We start from the raw sequence: 14682 nt of genomic DNA on the forward strand, positions 1-14682 counted from the left end.
CGCACCTGAGATGTAGGTTCCGCCCGCGAACGCCACGCCTCCCGCTACCAGGGTCGCCGCCCAACATCTAGACACCCCCAAGACCATCCAAAGAGATCAACTTTGCACCAAATGAACACCACCAACCGACGAACTGCAGCATACGTCCTGCCTTGAACATCGTCGGAGCTGCGACAGCTAGCACGCGGCTAGGGAAAGGGGAAGGTGGGGGAACGGACGCATCCGAATTGGCACACCCATGTGCCAGTGACGGGGGCCCAAGCACGTCGGCACCACCCATCCCTCCAGCCAGCCTCCCCACCGAACACACCCCTGTGCTGCCCCTCCTCATCGGCCGACGCAGAACCGCGCAAGGCCACCGACGTGGACTCGACCACTAGCAAGGGGAACCCCAAGTACCGCCGCCGAACGCCAAGAATACTCACCGGGGAGCCCATCTGCCCTACCGCCTTCGTCCAGCCGGCAGGGCGCCTGGATCCCGACCAGCACGCCCACCTGCCACCACCGCTGCGCCACCACCACCACCAGCCGAGGCCACGGTAGGGGTGGACGCTCGCAGCCCGCGTCGTCCGCGGTCCTCGTCGGCTGGGCCCAGATATGGCCAACCGGCGCCGCCGGAGCCCACCGTGCACCACCTCCGCTGCAGCCCCTTCACGCCACCGCCCACAACTCGTGTCGCCCGCCGCCAGCTGCTGTCGCCGCCCGACTCGGGGTCCCGCGCCTGCCGGACCAAGAGGGGGAAAGAGAGGGCCCCGCCGTCGCCAGCACTGGCCGGGCTTCACCCGCCAGTACGTCGAGGCGGCAACGAGGGGAGGGAGGCTCGAGGAGGGGGGGGAGGGGCTGGAGGCGGCGCTAGGGTTTCCCCCGAGCGCTCGCGGGAGGGGGGAGGGGGGCTCAAGCCTTGTTTAGCCGATCATTGTCCCTTCATCCCATTGTAGTTGGGTTTATTAGTATTTGCACCCACTTAAGTCGAGAACATCTTGACTTACCCGAGATATTGTGAGTTGAGTCTCTTCATATACAATTATCACTCCATATACAAACTTTCTCTCCGGATGAGTCCTCCACTCAAGCCTTGTTTAGCCGATCCGAACCATGCTCGATGTCCTACCCAGTTGGTTAACTAGTCCTTGGAAATAGTTGGAAATACAGTATTAATGATGTATCCATTTGGGTAACACCTGGCCCTTAGCAGCCGAGCACAGGCTCTGCCATAGAAACCAAATTCCATGCTAGCCGAGTATTTGATCAATCAACTCGTATAGAAAAATGCTCCGTTTGCCATTAAAACCTTTGAAAGTTATTAGGGGTCAATTGTGGGCAGCATGAATGCTACCACAATAGGGCAGTACCTAATAAGCATATAGTAGGACGACTGGACGACACAAACTGACCATAACCCCTAGATAAACAGTGACTCAGCACTACAAACTTTGATAATCTCACATATCCCCTGCCTAGATTAAGAAACATCATACATATAGTTTGATAGTAGCGCCCTACCGAACTTGATAAGATGCAAAGTATTTCTCCATTTCTTCTTGAAAGGAACAGATCTCTTCATTTTGGCAATAAATCGATAGTGCATGACACTTGTACAGAAATGAAGCTAGTGCATGACACTAGTACAGAACTATGCATACAGCACGCCTAGGCCTTTTTGAAGGTTAAAAAAGATCAGTTTCACACAGAAATTACTAACAATAGGTCTCAACTGATGAACAAGACACTCAAGACTCGGCAACATCGCGCGAATTAATTCCATGGAGACCACAGCTTCTACTCATGCCCCTCGCCAAAAAAGGGGAAAGAAAAAAGCCTATGCTCATGCTTGCAAGTGCAAGCATTGTCGTGCAATAAAAAATAATTATGTTTCTTATCTTAGCTATTGCGCTGCTGACAAAAACAAAGCACAAGATTCCCTTGGTGGCTGTCATGAATTTGTTTGTTTATTTTTACTATATATATAAATAGAAGCACAAAGAAACTGCTGACAAAACTAGTGACGACGATAATCAATATGCAGTACGTTTAGTTTAGTGGGGAGTTTTGTCCCGTCTGGTTGCTTATCAAGATAATGCGTTCCATCTGATTCCTGATACAGAAATGGTCAGATTAGGGACCATACATTATACATTATACTAGTACATATATACAATGTGCCAACTGCAGCCTTGCGTCACTGTTCTGGAGTGGAGCCAGGTAGTATATGCTATGCTTCTGTATACGATGGACGATTCGTCAACATGGTCAGAGTAAAGAGGACTCAGATTTCTTACCAACCAGATCACTGGTCGTTAAAAGGGGTAACTGACGTTGCCCTCTGACCTTTCTATCATTGCATGCAGATCCTTTTTGTGGTAAACTCTACCAGTTAAGTGAGGCATATAGCCTCCTTATGTACTCCTCATGCCATTCTAATTTATTCACCTATTCAAAGGAATGGTTATCCTGAACAAAAGACTAATTAACAGAGCAACCTTAAAAAAACTTAGCAAAGTTGATAATGTATATATCAATGTTGGTCCAAGGGCTTCATATTTGAAATTGGAGCTATGATGCTTTATGTCGTCAGATAAAAAATAAAAATAAAAAAATGTTGGTCCAAGAGCTTCTTCTATTCCGCTCTGCGTGACTGCGTCCACAACCACATATAGCCCATCCTTTACCAGGCATTCCACTCAATCTAAATGCTGTTATGACACATCACCCGGGGTTTAGTTTTCTTGGATTACGAAGCTGCCAAGAAGTTTCCTCGTGGTTTAACCAAACACTTGGAATTTGAAAATACGACTTGATGATGTATTACCAATGTTGGTCCAAGGTCTACTGTGAGCCTCATCAGAAACCTAAAACGACGCCTCAAGGCTGCAGCTGTACCTCATAAAATTGATTATAGAGCAATCAACACCACCTTATGAAAGTTCAGAACAACGCCGCAGGAGATTGTGTAAATTTGCTTCTTTGGTTATCTTATTACTTTCTTCTTCTCGATCTTGTCACAGGGAAACAAGTAATGCCAATCTTCACCATCTAGGGCACATTTCTGTAGTTTCCTCGTCTACACATCTCTATTTTCAGAACTTGGTCAGTAGAATTAGACATGGCGGCGACAGTAGAGAGCCAGTTATGTACATCATCCATTGTTCCTCCTTGGTAATGTTTAGAGTTTGTTAGATCAGGTAAGAATCAGCTTCACCGTTTGCTAGTACGTCGGCTTACACCGAACTGGTAGTCATCATCGAGGTCATCCATGTCAGAATCCATTTCATCGAGAATCGATTGGTTCAACTTCTTCCTGGACACCCTCCTGTGCTTTTTGAGTTGAAGGCGAGGCTCCACTTGCTTCACACCCATGGTACCTGTTTTATACCTGAAGCAAGATGGGTATGCTTGCATTGTTAACACACACAAAGTTCAGCATCCATCAAAAAGAGTAGGTGCTTTGATACGCAGGAACTGATCTAAAGAAAGGATGCCAATCTGTCAAATATGACTCTCTATAGAGTAGATTATTATATATCTAGGCCACCATGTGCATGGGCCAATGAAACACTAACCCAAGAAAAAGTTATAATAGAAAACCCTTATGAATAGGCATGGTACAATTACTTAACCTTTCCCAAAGCATTAAAGTAAGGCAGGCAGTGGAAATATAGCATGAGCTAGTCTTGATTCCCTAAATGGGTAGATATTTTTAGACAAAGTGCACCGAGGCTGGGGACAGTTGTAGCGAAATGGAGAAAGTAATTTGTATGGAACCTAAGAAAATTAAATAACCACATGATTCTGCACCAGAAAATTTCCGAATATAAGGATCATTTATGTATGAATAAAAGCAACTGCTGTCACCACAATCATGGAAAGACCGGCATATGCTAAGCAGATCAGTGCTAAATAGGTAACCTAGGGCCTACTGCCATAAGGTAGATTCCATTCACCATAATGCATTTCACCTTGCCAAACTATGAAAAAACTAACCTGTCTTCCAAACATTTGGCTTTATTTTGTTGATAGCTTATAGCTTAGAGAATATTTGCTAGAAATCTTTTAAAAAACAGAAACCACAGTACTAGAAATAGAGAAGAAAAGGCATATGTATCTGGTGTTGGTGTGCATTAGTGATTCTCATAAAGGAAACGTTTACGGCTTACCTGACATCACCTTCTCTTTTAGTTCCAAATGTTCGTAACTGGAAGGATTCCCTAATTTTGATCTCATCAAGCAACTGCAGATAGTATGGATATCTTTCCCAGTCACCTTTGACAACACAGCCATGTTCACCAAGGTGAACACAGTCATTAAATAAGCACCCGGAGGACTCATTTTCTTCTAGCATCTTTCTTATCTGGATACAAAATCAATAACACAATTATGCAAATGTCATAACAAATTAAACTACAACCATAACAGAGTCAACTTGCTCATGCACAGAAGCTCTAACCAAATAGAGCATCAAGTGAACAAACCTCAGGGAAAGTTTCTGCAAGACCCCTTTTGGTCACTTTCATCAGGCTAGGCTGGTTAAATCCAGGAGTATCAGCAAGAAAACCTCCATCAACTATCGGAAGTAATGAAACATGACGTGTGGTATGCTTTCCTTTGCCGCTTTTCTTGGACACGGTACCAACGCGTTGTTCACCAAACCATTTACTATTCTGGAAAAGAATGTGCACAAGCAAGGGACTTCAGTGTCCACATAGAAAAAGGTGTCTACACTTGTTTACTGGAAAAAGATTGAGAAACTTCACGACGATGGGAAAAATGAAAAAAGCATGTCAAGCTATACAATATCTGAGGTAAAAGGAAAAAAGACTACTGCATCCACATAAAGAAACAGACAACAATGCATACTTGCTCCATCGTCTCCTATTGTGCAAGGCAAACCAACTTGGGACCACATAAAAAATACATTTTGAATTAGTCCTGAATACCATATCAGAGGCAACACATCAGTTCAGTAAATCCAATCGGCAATATCTCAATATCAAGCATAGCTAACAAATTGAGTTTCTTTTTGAGATAAAGATAGCATTATTCCTGATAAATTGACCCAACCTTAGTAAACAGTGGTACGTTTATATCCGTAAATAAACATTCTGCCAAGAAAAAGGGCTACATTTTAGAGGAAAACTAACAAAACAAGAAATTATGAAATTCTCATAATGGATTATGTACGGCATTGAAAGGTTCAGAATGGGCGAGAATTTGAAGTAGGAAAATAATATCGCCGTATGTTTGCCTGATGAGATGGAACAATTAAGGAAGACAAGCCATGTGGAACAAGATGTGCCATTGGCAACCCGATCAGGCATGAGCGGGGCCATACGGCTGGGGCAAAATGCAACAAAAACTAAAAACACGTGTGATAAGTGAAATTATTGGTTAAACCTTTCGTTGTATGAAACTGATGACAATATGCCTGGGGTTAAATGCAATTTGAAATTATATAACAGTCACCTGTTCAAGAAGTTGATGTATTGGATCTTCCTCTGAAATGTTTTGGTTGCATCTCAAGGCATTAATAAGACTGGACTTCCCAACACCGCTTGGACCAACAACTACAGTTGTCTGTCCCTCCAGCATCTCTTCAAGAGCTGATAATCCAGATCTCTGATCAACACTTAGAAAGAGTGGATCATAGCCCCAGCTCTTCAACCTGTCCCTCCAGTAGGAGATGATCTGCAGAAAACGGAGTTATAAATTATCAGGTCAACCACACAAATATAAACTCAGGTAAACAATGTGAAACAAATACACTAAATAATAAACAGTGTGCAATTGCACATTCTAATTGCTCAAACTCATGCTTGGAACCATGTCTTTTATTTTTCTAGTTTTGAACCTTGAGGATGTATTTTGTTTTTGTTCCGTTATATCTTGATGGTGGAACCCGATCCGTTCTTTGGATCGAATGGAAAGAAAATTGCTCAAACTCGCACCTCAGCGAGGGAAACCAAAAGTGTGAATGTATGATGCTTATCTTTTACAAAACAATGATGCCCATATGGTGGGTATGTATCAAATGCCAGTTCTTTCATATTTTATACATTTCTTTCCCTAATAATAAAGCACGGATTGACTTTGTCGGGTTCACCGTCACAATACGCTTCTTCCCGTGATTTTACGCTTTCAGTTTGAATTTAAAAAACATATTCGAGGTGGTACTAAATTTTATAATTTCCATCCGTCCGTCCGTCTTGACTTGTTCGTACGTCAGCTTTTCTCTCGCGTCCTCAAATATCAAATTCAACCTAGGCAGCCCATTATTCTGGTCCACCGAGCCCAACAAAAAAATAGAAATCAGAGAGCTAAGACGAGGGCGGACTCTCGATCAGTTTGGAGTTTTCCCTTGACCCTCCCATAAATATCGGCTCAAGATTCAGGAAAGAGGGAAGGGGAGGAGGTGGATCCCCTGGAGGTGGAAGGAGCCGGTTGACGGCCGATCCGACGGGGCACTTCATCTCGACCATGAGGCCGCGGTAGTATACGGTCGCGCACATCAGCCATCTCATCAAGCGAGGACGCGGGGGCGCTGCCATCGCTGCTTTTGAGAACCCACCGGTCCAGCGGACAGCCATGGTCGATTGGAGCTGCTAAGACGGCGGCGGCGCAGGTGCGCAGCCCCAATTTGAGGTGTGGTGGCTCGTGTCAAGGAGCCAACCATGATTCAGAAGGAATGATTTGATTATCTTCTCATGTACGTGAATAATACGCTCTGATCAGCACACAATTGAAACTTTGAGATCGATCAAACGCCATTGGCCGAAGTTGCTCGTTCAGTTGGTTCGTCAATTGGTCCTTCTGACCGCCAACAATACGGCCATACGAGATCATGATCCACCACTGATCCGCTGCTCTGGCTACCGTTCATCGTCGAGCGCCTGCACCGTTCCCGCGCCGCCCTCCGCCCATACTGTACTCACAAATCACCATGTCGTCTTCCTTGACTGGAAACTCCAGGAAAGATCGCTTTATCATATTGAAGCACCGCGGCCGCCGCCGCTATAACCAACGCCACAAGTAATATCTGGGTGATCAGGGCACCGATGATGATTAGCTGGATGCATGCTTATCAACTGAAGCCAAGCAGCTAGATGCTTGTACGGGTGATTACTGCAGGCGGACCGAGATAAAATACTAACAACTCCGAGCACGTCACGTCCTCAGGTGCGTCCCTATGCATATGTCATTATGTGCATGAAGCAAATAGCTAGATGCAGTATTGGCATTAACTGAACTGAATTAGACTTCAAGATATTTTTTATTTTCTATTAGTGCCACATCTGTCACAATTTATATCCACAATTACTCACGCTTATCGTCGTCTCCATAAAAAACTCAAGGTCTACCCGAAGTAAATATATTTGTCGCTGCATTACTTAGAGCCAATAATACATGTACATGTGTTTTTCAACTATTTAGAGATCTAGATCTAGATACTATGTGATAGTATATCATTATTGCAAAAAGGTTTGCTTCCACTGAGCATGTATGAGTATGCGCAGATAATTTCACACTTTGAAGGAAGTTTAGTTTTCAGACCTAAATTAAGTTTATTTCGATCCAAATCCAACAATAAAATTTGGATAATTTCTCAATGTTATCTACAATGAGTGGCATGTATTTATACCATGACTAATCAACTTGATCAATAATGTATTTTTGTATTTTTGCAGTTCCTTTTTTTTGCGGGAGAAGGAACTTTCATTAATCAAACGAGATGATTACATTTAGACTTAACTATGCTAGTATCTCTTCGGGGAAGTTTCAAAGCCAACACACAGTTCGTTGTTGCACCCGTCCCATACAAGCAAGGGTGTGGCTAGCAGCATTAGCTTGTCGAGTGATCTTAAGTAGACTAATGTTCCTCCTGCATATGTATTTTTGTGGTTCATATATGGTGAAAACTTTATATGTCAGCTTTCACATACACATATCTGAGTAATACCACCTCCGATCCATATCGCAGTCTTGAACTAAACCCAGTTTAAAACTGCGACACTTATTGCGACACTTATTTTATTTTAGATAGGAGAGGGTATCATTTTTTATTTGTTTTTCAAGGATGAGTGTTGCATCTTAATAGTAGGCTGCCGAATGACCAACAATTTTACACCAAAGGAAAGATAAGTCGAGGCATAGTTCAATACTGCACCACAGGAGGTAAACTGTCAAATACCATATGAATTGTCAAATTCATTTTGTACCCGTTGCAACGCACGGGCTCTTTTGCTAGTAATTAAAAGATTAGCTAACTTGAATTTGAATGTTTGACCAATGACAGCACGGAGACTAGTGGCCATATATAATTGGTGTTTATCAAAAGGAGTGTGATCCCAAGGATGTACCAATCAAATTCGTTGTGTGCTGTATGTACCAGGGAACTATGCCAACTCACGTATTACTGTTTATATATCTGGCTATTGCTCAGGTTACCTCTTAGGCTGAATTAGGTCTTTGTTGAGAGACAAATCCCTTTGATATAACTCAAATGGAATGCCTTTGCTTCATCCTATGAGTAAAAACATATGAATGTGTACATCCGGCCCACAAGAGATTCGACTGTAGTGCTAGATCACCATCGTGCATGGCCCACAAGAACGCGAAAAGAAATCTGTTTTTAGATAAGCCGAGAGCGGCATGTGCGACGGCCCAAGGTTCGTCGGTAGTTCTGGGAGATATTAACTCAAAACACGGCCAAAACAAGCAACTCAAACTTTAAACAGAAGAATGACGGGAAAGTTCTGTCCCACCGAGGATCTTATGCCCGACATCCACCTTAATGGGAGAGCCTACGCATGGTCAATGATCAAGAAAACACCATCCTTCGCAAGCTGGGCAAATTTTAGTCTCGGTCGAATGGCATAACTTGTTCTCAGGTCATCCTCTACTGCTCGCGATGGCACCAAAGTTTAAGAAAAGTAAACACTTCCACTTTGAGTCCTTCTGGCTCACAACGGATGGTTCGGCTGAGAGGTCGTTGACAGCTCTGGGATCCAGTGGCCCCCTTGATCCCATCCTGAGACTCAACGCCAAGTTGAGGCTGCTGAAGCGCGTGTAAAGTGGGAATTGGGATGCGTTAGCGAGCAGATTTTGCTGGCCAAGACGCTGATTCTCCTCCCAGACAAATATGGCAGTTTACCAAAATTGCTGGCATCAAAATAACAAAATAAGCACGACATGGTGGCATTTTTTAGCATCTCTACACTCCAAGTGGAAGAGGTATTGAAATCCTAAACTGGGCACATTTGGTCCACCTTCGCAAGCAAGCAACCTGATGCAGGGGAGGACAAAGATTATACAGACCCATAAGCCCTGTCCACAGTTTCACGAAGATCCTCTCCAAAGTCATGGCAATAAGACTCGCACCTCCTCCCTCGGATTTGTCCATCAATCAAGGAACCTTCATCAAGAAATGTTCCATACATGACAATTTCATGCTGGTATGGCAGACCGCCTGATCATTTCATCAACAACAAAAATTATACCACCTTGTGAAGCTTGACATGGATCGAGCTTTTGACCCGGTTGCATGGCCCTTCCGGTTTGAAGTGTTAAGGCGCAAGGGTTTCGATGATCAATGTTGTGGCTGGCATGCTATCTACCACTCTTTCCACTGCATCAACACGCATTCTGCTCAACGGCTCTCCTGGTCCTAAATTCACTAGATGCCTTGGCCAAGGAAACGCGCTTTCCCCGCTCTTTTCATCATTTTCATGGATATCTTGCTTTTCACAATGTGAAGGCCTGAGTGCTGGAGTTTATTTTGCCCTATAGGCAGAGAGAACATTCAGAGTATGTCCATCTACATAGATGATGTCATCATGTTCATAAAGTCTCTAAGTGAGGAGCTTCACGCAATCAAATCCATGATGCGTGTTCTTGCCTATCAAATGCGACGATGGTGATGCTGCTCTAACTAAGGCCATGATTGACTGCGGAGAAGTCTCTCCCAGTGAAATACCTTGGACTACCCCTCTCAATTAGGAAGCGAACAATGGAGACTTAAACGAGCTATGCCACCCCCAATCACCAACTCATGATCCTAGACCCCCCGGCGTAGGTTTATCAAGGTGATTGACAAACTTTGACGTGCTACATTCAAATAAGCTCAGTGACTTTTAAGGTTGATTTTGAGAAGGCATATGACAAGGTTAATTGGTCTTTTCTTCAACAACCTTCGCATGAAAGGGTTCACACTACAGTGGTGCTACTAGATTGCAAAGTTCGTAGAATGAGAGAGAACTCGAAAGGGGGTCTTAGACAGGGGGAATCCCGTGACTCCGAACCTTCTCAACATTGTTGCCAGCATGTTGGCCATTCTCATTGCAATGGCAAATGAGGATAGCCAAGTAATGAGGATAGCCATGTGGGTGGCCTTAGGGCATCTCCAAAGCAAACCCTCAAACCTCTTGCAAGCGTCCGGACCAAGCTGTCCGGACGCAGTTTGCCATCCAACGCCATCCCGCATCGGTTCGCGGACCAATCCGGGCGTTCTACATTTGGATCACCGCCACGTAGGACTCTGATACCCCCGGCCCACACAAAACCCCGCCCGGACCCCGCTCTCCATCCTTTCCTCTTTCTCTACATCCGCTTCCTCCCTCGCCGACGCCACCGCTCTACCACCCCGGACGCCTGCCAAGCCCTTCCCGGACGCCCGCGACCTCCACCGCTCCACCCGGTCGCCATGTCGCTTGCCCTCCGCCACCAATCCACACCTCTCATCTGCCCGCCGCGCAGGTACCATCCGGCCGTACGGGGGGTCACCATGCCCGGCAAGTGTTTGGTGAAATTCCCGTGCTGAAATTTTTTGTCCCTTCTTTGAAGCAATGGATCCGGACATGGAGAGTGCATATAAGAGCACTACATTGAGTTGTTCGACGAGGACTATGCGGATGAAACACCGATGATGCATGCGGTCCTTGCAGACACGGAGCGTGCGGAAGAGCATGTTCTTAATTTGAAGGGATCGGTCAAGGGTCACCAAATGCTGAATCGGAACAGGCCATTTGACGCTGATGGACGACTACTTTGCCCCTGATGCCCTATTCGTGGACAATTTTTGCTGGCGCTTTCAGATTTGAAAAAAATGTCTTTAGTCGCCTCTACAATGGCGTCCAGTCCTACGATGACTACTTCATCTTGAAGAAGGATGTCGTATGACGGATACCGTGTCTGTTTTGGGGGTCAGCGTTGGAGATGCCCTTACTCCGTAGCTAGTGGATGGAGGTGTGTACACACTTCAGTATGCAGGTGACGCTATTATTTTCAAGGAACATGACATGAAGAAAGCAGCCATGAAGGTCATTCTTTGTTCGAGCAACTTTCAAACCTCAAAATCAAATTACATAAGAGTTAAATATTCTACTCTGGTTAGGCCAAGCAGGGCAAAGATCAATACAAACAACTTTTTGGCTGTGAGGCATGATCCTTTATGTTCCGATACCTCGGGATCCCTATTCAATATCGCAAGCTCCCGAATAAGGAATGAAAGAGGATTGACAACCGGTTAGTGAACAAGTGGAGTATCATTTGTGGACCAAAAGATCCAGGAGGCCTTGGGGTGGATGATCTTAAGATCAAAAATAAATGCTTGCTGAGCAAATGGTTGTTCAAGTTGTTAAATGAGGATGGAGTGTGGCAAGAGTTGCTGAAATAAATATCTACATTCTAAAACTCATCACAAATGACAGTCAAACCCACTGATTCTTCCTTCGGGGAGGGCCTTTTGAGAGTCAAAGAGGAGTTCTTCAGCAAAGGTGCGTTCATTGTCGAAGCCGGTACTCACACCAGTTTTGGGAAGATTCCTGGCTCGAAAGATACTCCTCTGAGCCGCAATGCCCAAATCTTTACAATATAGTACATGGGAAACATCCTTCCATGGCAAATGTTTTGACCAGGAATCCGCTGAATATTAATTTTCATCAGATACTTACCAGTGATAAATGGATAGTCTGGTTACATCTGGTCCAGCGCTTGATGGATATCAAGCTGACTCATGACCAGGATGTTTTCCGGTGGAAACTCCATGCTTTCGGTCTTCTCGGTTCAGAATCTATGTATGCCGACATGGTAAACGAGAATCACAGAGGTGTAATGCTAACTAATGACAACTGACCTAAGAGCGATTGGAATGGTAGCAAGAAGTGTTGTTTTTGTGATAAGGGTAGACGATTCAACACTTAATTCTCTCGTGTTCTTTTGCACATTTGTTACTGGGAACTGTTTATGTGGCTTTCAACCTGCCTCCGCCAACCAGTATCTTGAATATGTTTGGGAATAGGTTGGCGGGAGCGGAGTAGCAGCTAAAGGCTTGAACCTGGTGGGGGTGTGCGCCTTGTGTTGGACTATTGGGAATTGTCATGATGATATTGTTTTCAACAAAAATAGAGTTTCCAACTATTTGCAGGTTATCCACAAGGATGCTCATTGGGTCCATACATGGTGCTTACTTCAGCATGCGGAGGCGCAGGAGTGTCTGGGTAAAGCCACTTGGAGATGGTCACACAGGCTATGTTCAACCAATATGGATGGCGGTCTAGAAATAGGAATAGTGATGCACAAGTACTACATTTAATATCTCTTGCTGTTGTCATAGCCCATTATCAAACTTATTTATCACTTTTTGTATTGGATTGAGAGCTTCACAATAAAAATGGCTATGTGCATCAATCAATGCAGAGGATGGATCTTCCTCCTTTTCAAAAAAAAACATCTCAGGCAGGAACTGCCCTGTCAATTGGTCTCGGGTCTGCCGGCCAAAAAGTGCCAGTGTTCTTGGTGTTCCTGATCTTAAGGCCACCAGGTTGGCGCTGACGACTCACTGGTTCTGGATGCAGCACACCACTGAAAACCGGGGTTGGCATGGTTTAGAAATTCCCCATAATAATACTGAACTTCCAATCTTCAAAGCTGCTGCCCAGATTCATATTGGCAATGCAAAGAACAACCTTTTCTTGAAAGATCATTGGCTTATGGAGTATCACCAGCATCCTGTGGAGTATTGTCCTGAACTGGCACAGCTTTATTTGTTTGCAGCCACACATTTAAGCGTCCCTGGACGTTTGGTGGTCCAACTCCAGAAACAAACTTCCTAAGGCCAAGAGGAAGGGATTCGACAGTCTGGTTGTACTCCTCTTCTGGACAGCTAACCTTCAATAATGCAGCAAAATCCATCCATGATCTCTTCTGGGATGTACTTGCAGATTAAGGTCTTGGAGTTCGGCTGCCGCAAAGGAGCTTAGCTCTGTTCCCTCCAAATTCTTGCGTTTCAAAGGGTGATAGAGAGATATTGTTGACTGTTGACAGAATATGTTGGTCTTGCCAGCAACTGAACTATTTTCATGCGAAGCAAGAGCACCGAATTGCAATGAAGGTTGTCTCGGTAAAGTGTAAGTTTGTGCCGAATGAGCCATTGATCGAATCAATGAAGTGGCTACTATGCGAAGCTCAACTACGCATCAAACTCCGCCACAATAATCATGACTTGTGCTATGCTGCTTCTCACTATTAGATAATCTAAACTCCAATTACCCCGTTGTATAGAGGAATACTTTATCAGCAGAACTTCTACTCTTTATCAATCTAGACTAGATGAAAGCAATTATGCTACGATAGGATTGAAATAAAAAATAAGAATATGTCTTGTTGGTAACCTAATGACCCAATTCTGGCTCCGAACGAGTATACCTGATCGTCCACGAGCTCGACCTTGTTGAAGGCAAGCACGAAGGGTATCCCTGTGGACTCGGCCTCGACGAGGAACCTGGTGAGCGTGGCGGGCTCAGGCTGCGGCTGGTCCAGCGAGAAGAGCACAACGAGACGGTCGACGTTGGCGACCGGCGGATCGACCACCTCGCTCCGGCGCTCAAAGACGTCCTCGATCATCCCGCGGCGGTCGGTCCAGTCGACGGCCCCGACGAGCACCCTGTCCCCGACGAGCACGCGGCGGCGGATCTTCTTGAGCAGCGCGCGGACGAGGCAGAGAAGGTCTGTCCCTTGGTGTTGCTCGAGCCCCGGGGCGGTGGAGCTGACGATGACGCGCATGAAATTGGCCTGGGAAGCCGCGACGAGGCCCGTGGCCTGGTTCGGGAGGAGCGCATCGGGGGGCGGCAGGGGGAGAGAGGCGGCCGACACCGCGGGGGGGAGGCGCGGATGGCGGGAGGCACGGTGAAGGAGGCGGAGGCTTTGGGGAAGGGGAAGCGGGAGCGGGAGGCGGAGGTGGGGCAGTGTGGCCGTGGAGGGGGGTGGGAAGAGCGGCATTTCGGTGGAGCGGAACTGGATAGCGGAGTGCACACTCCAAGCCTATCCTCTACCTCTATAGTGCCGTCCTACTTGACTCGACCGTTTGGACTACTTAATCTTGGCTTCGGTAGTCTGGACTAATTGAATTTTTTCAGTTTTGTCTCAAATCAAGATGAAGAGTGGGGGAGTTCGAACTAGTACTATATGCCTCGTCCACATTCCTACACTCCATACTTCCTCCTCCGTCCTTGGTTCTCACTCCTGGTCCCTGGATGCCACGACCGCACCCACCTCCTACGCCCTCGGGCCTTATCGGACCACTGTCAGGACTCCATGCTACCGTCGTCGGATCCCTACACCGCCCTAGTACACATCCTCCCCCCCTCCCCCATCGATGTCGTCTATGCCAAACACGATGCATGGCAAGTGTTC

At 45.7% G+C, this 14682-nt stretch overlaps 1 protein-coding gene across 1 annotated transcript; it reads right to left on the reverse strand.

Moving 5' to 3' along the window:
- Positions 1 to 2491: 2491 nt before the first annotated feature.
- On the reverse strand, positions 2492 to 14295 carry LOC119354946 (small ribosomal subunit biogenesis GTPase RsgA 1, mitochondrial-like). Its single transcript, XM_037621713.1, has 5 exons — positions 13696 to 14295; positions 5461 to 5682; positions 4470 to 4658; positions 4155 to 4348; positions 2492 to 3373 (listed from the first exon to the last, which is right to left on the reverse strand). The coding sequence occupies exons 1-5, from the start codon at positions 14266 to 14268 to the stop codon at positions 3196 to 3198; spliced, it is 1356 nt and encodes a 451-aa protein (XP_037477610.1). The 5' UTR covers positions 14269 to 14295; the 3' UTR covers positions 2492 to 3195.
- Positions 14296 to 14682: the final 387 nt, after the last annotated feature.

This window comes from Triticum dicoccoides, chromosome 2A, assembly GCF_002162155.2.
Source record: "Triticum dicoccoides isolate Atlit2015 ecotype Zavitan chromosome 2A, WEW_v2.0, whole genome shotgun sequence".
In the NCBI taxonomy this organism is placed as follows: domain Eukaryota; kingdom Viridiplantae; phylum Streptophyta; class Magnoliopsida; order Poales; family Poaceae; genus Triticum; species Triticum dicoccoides.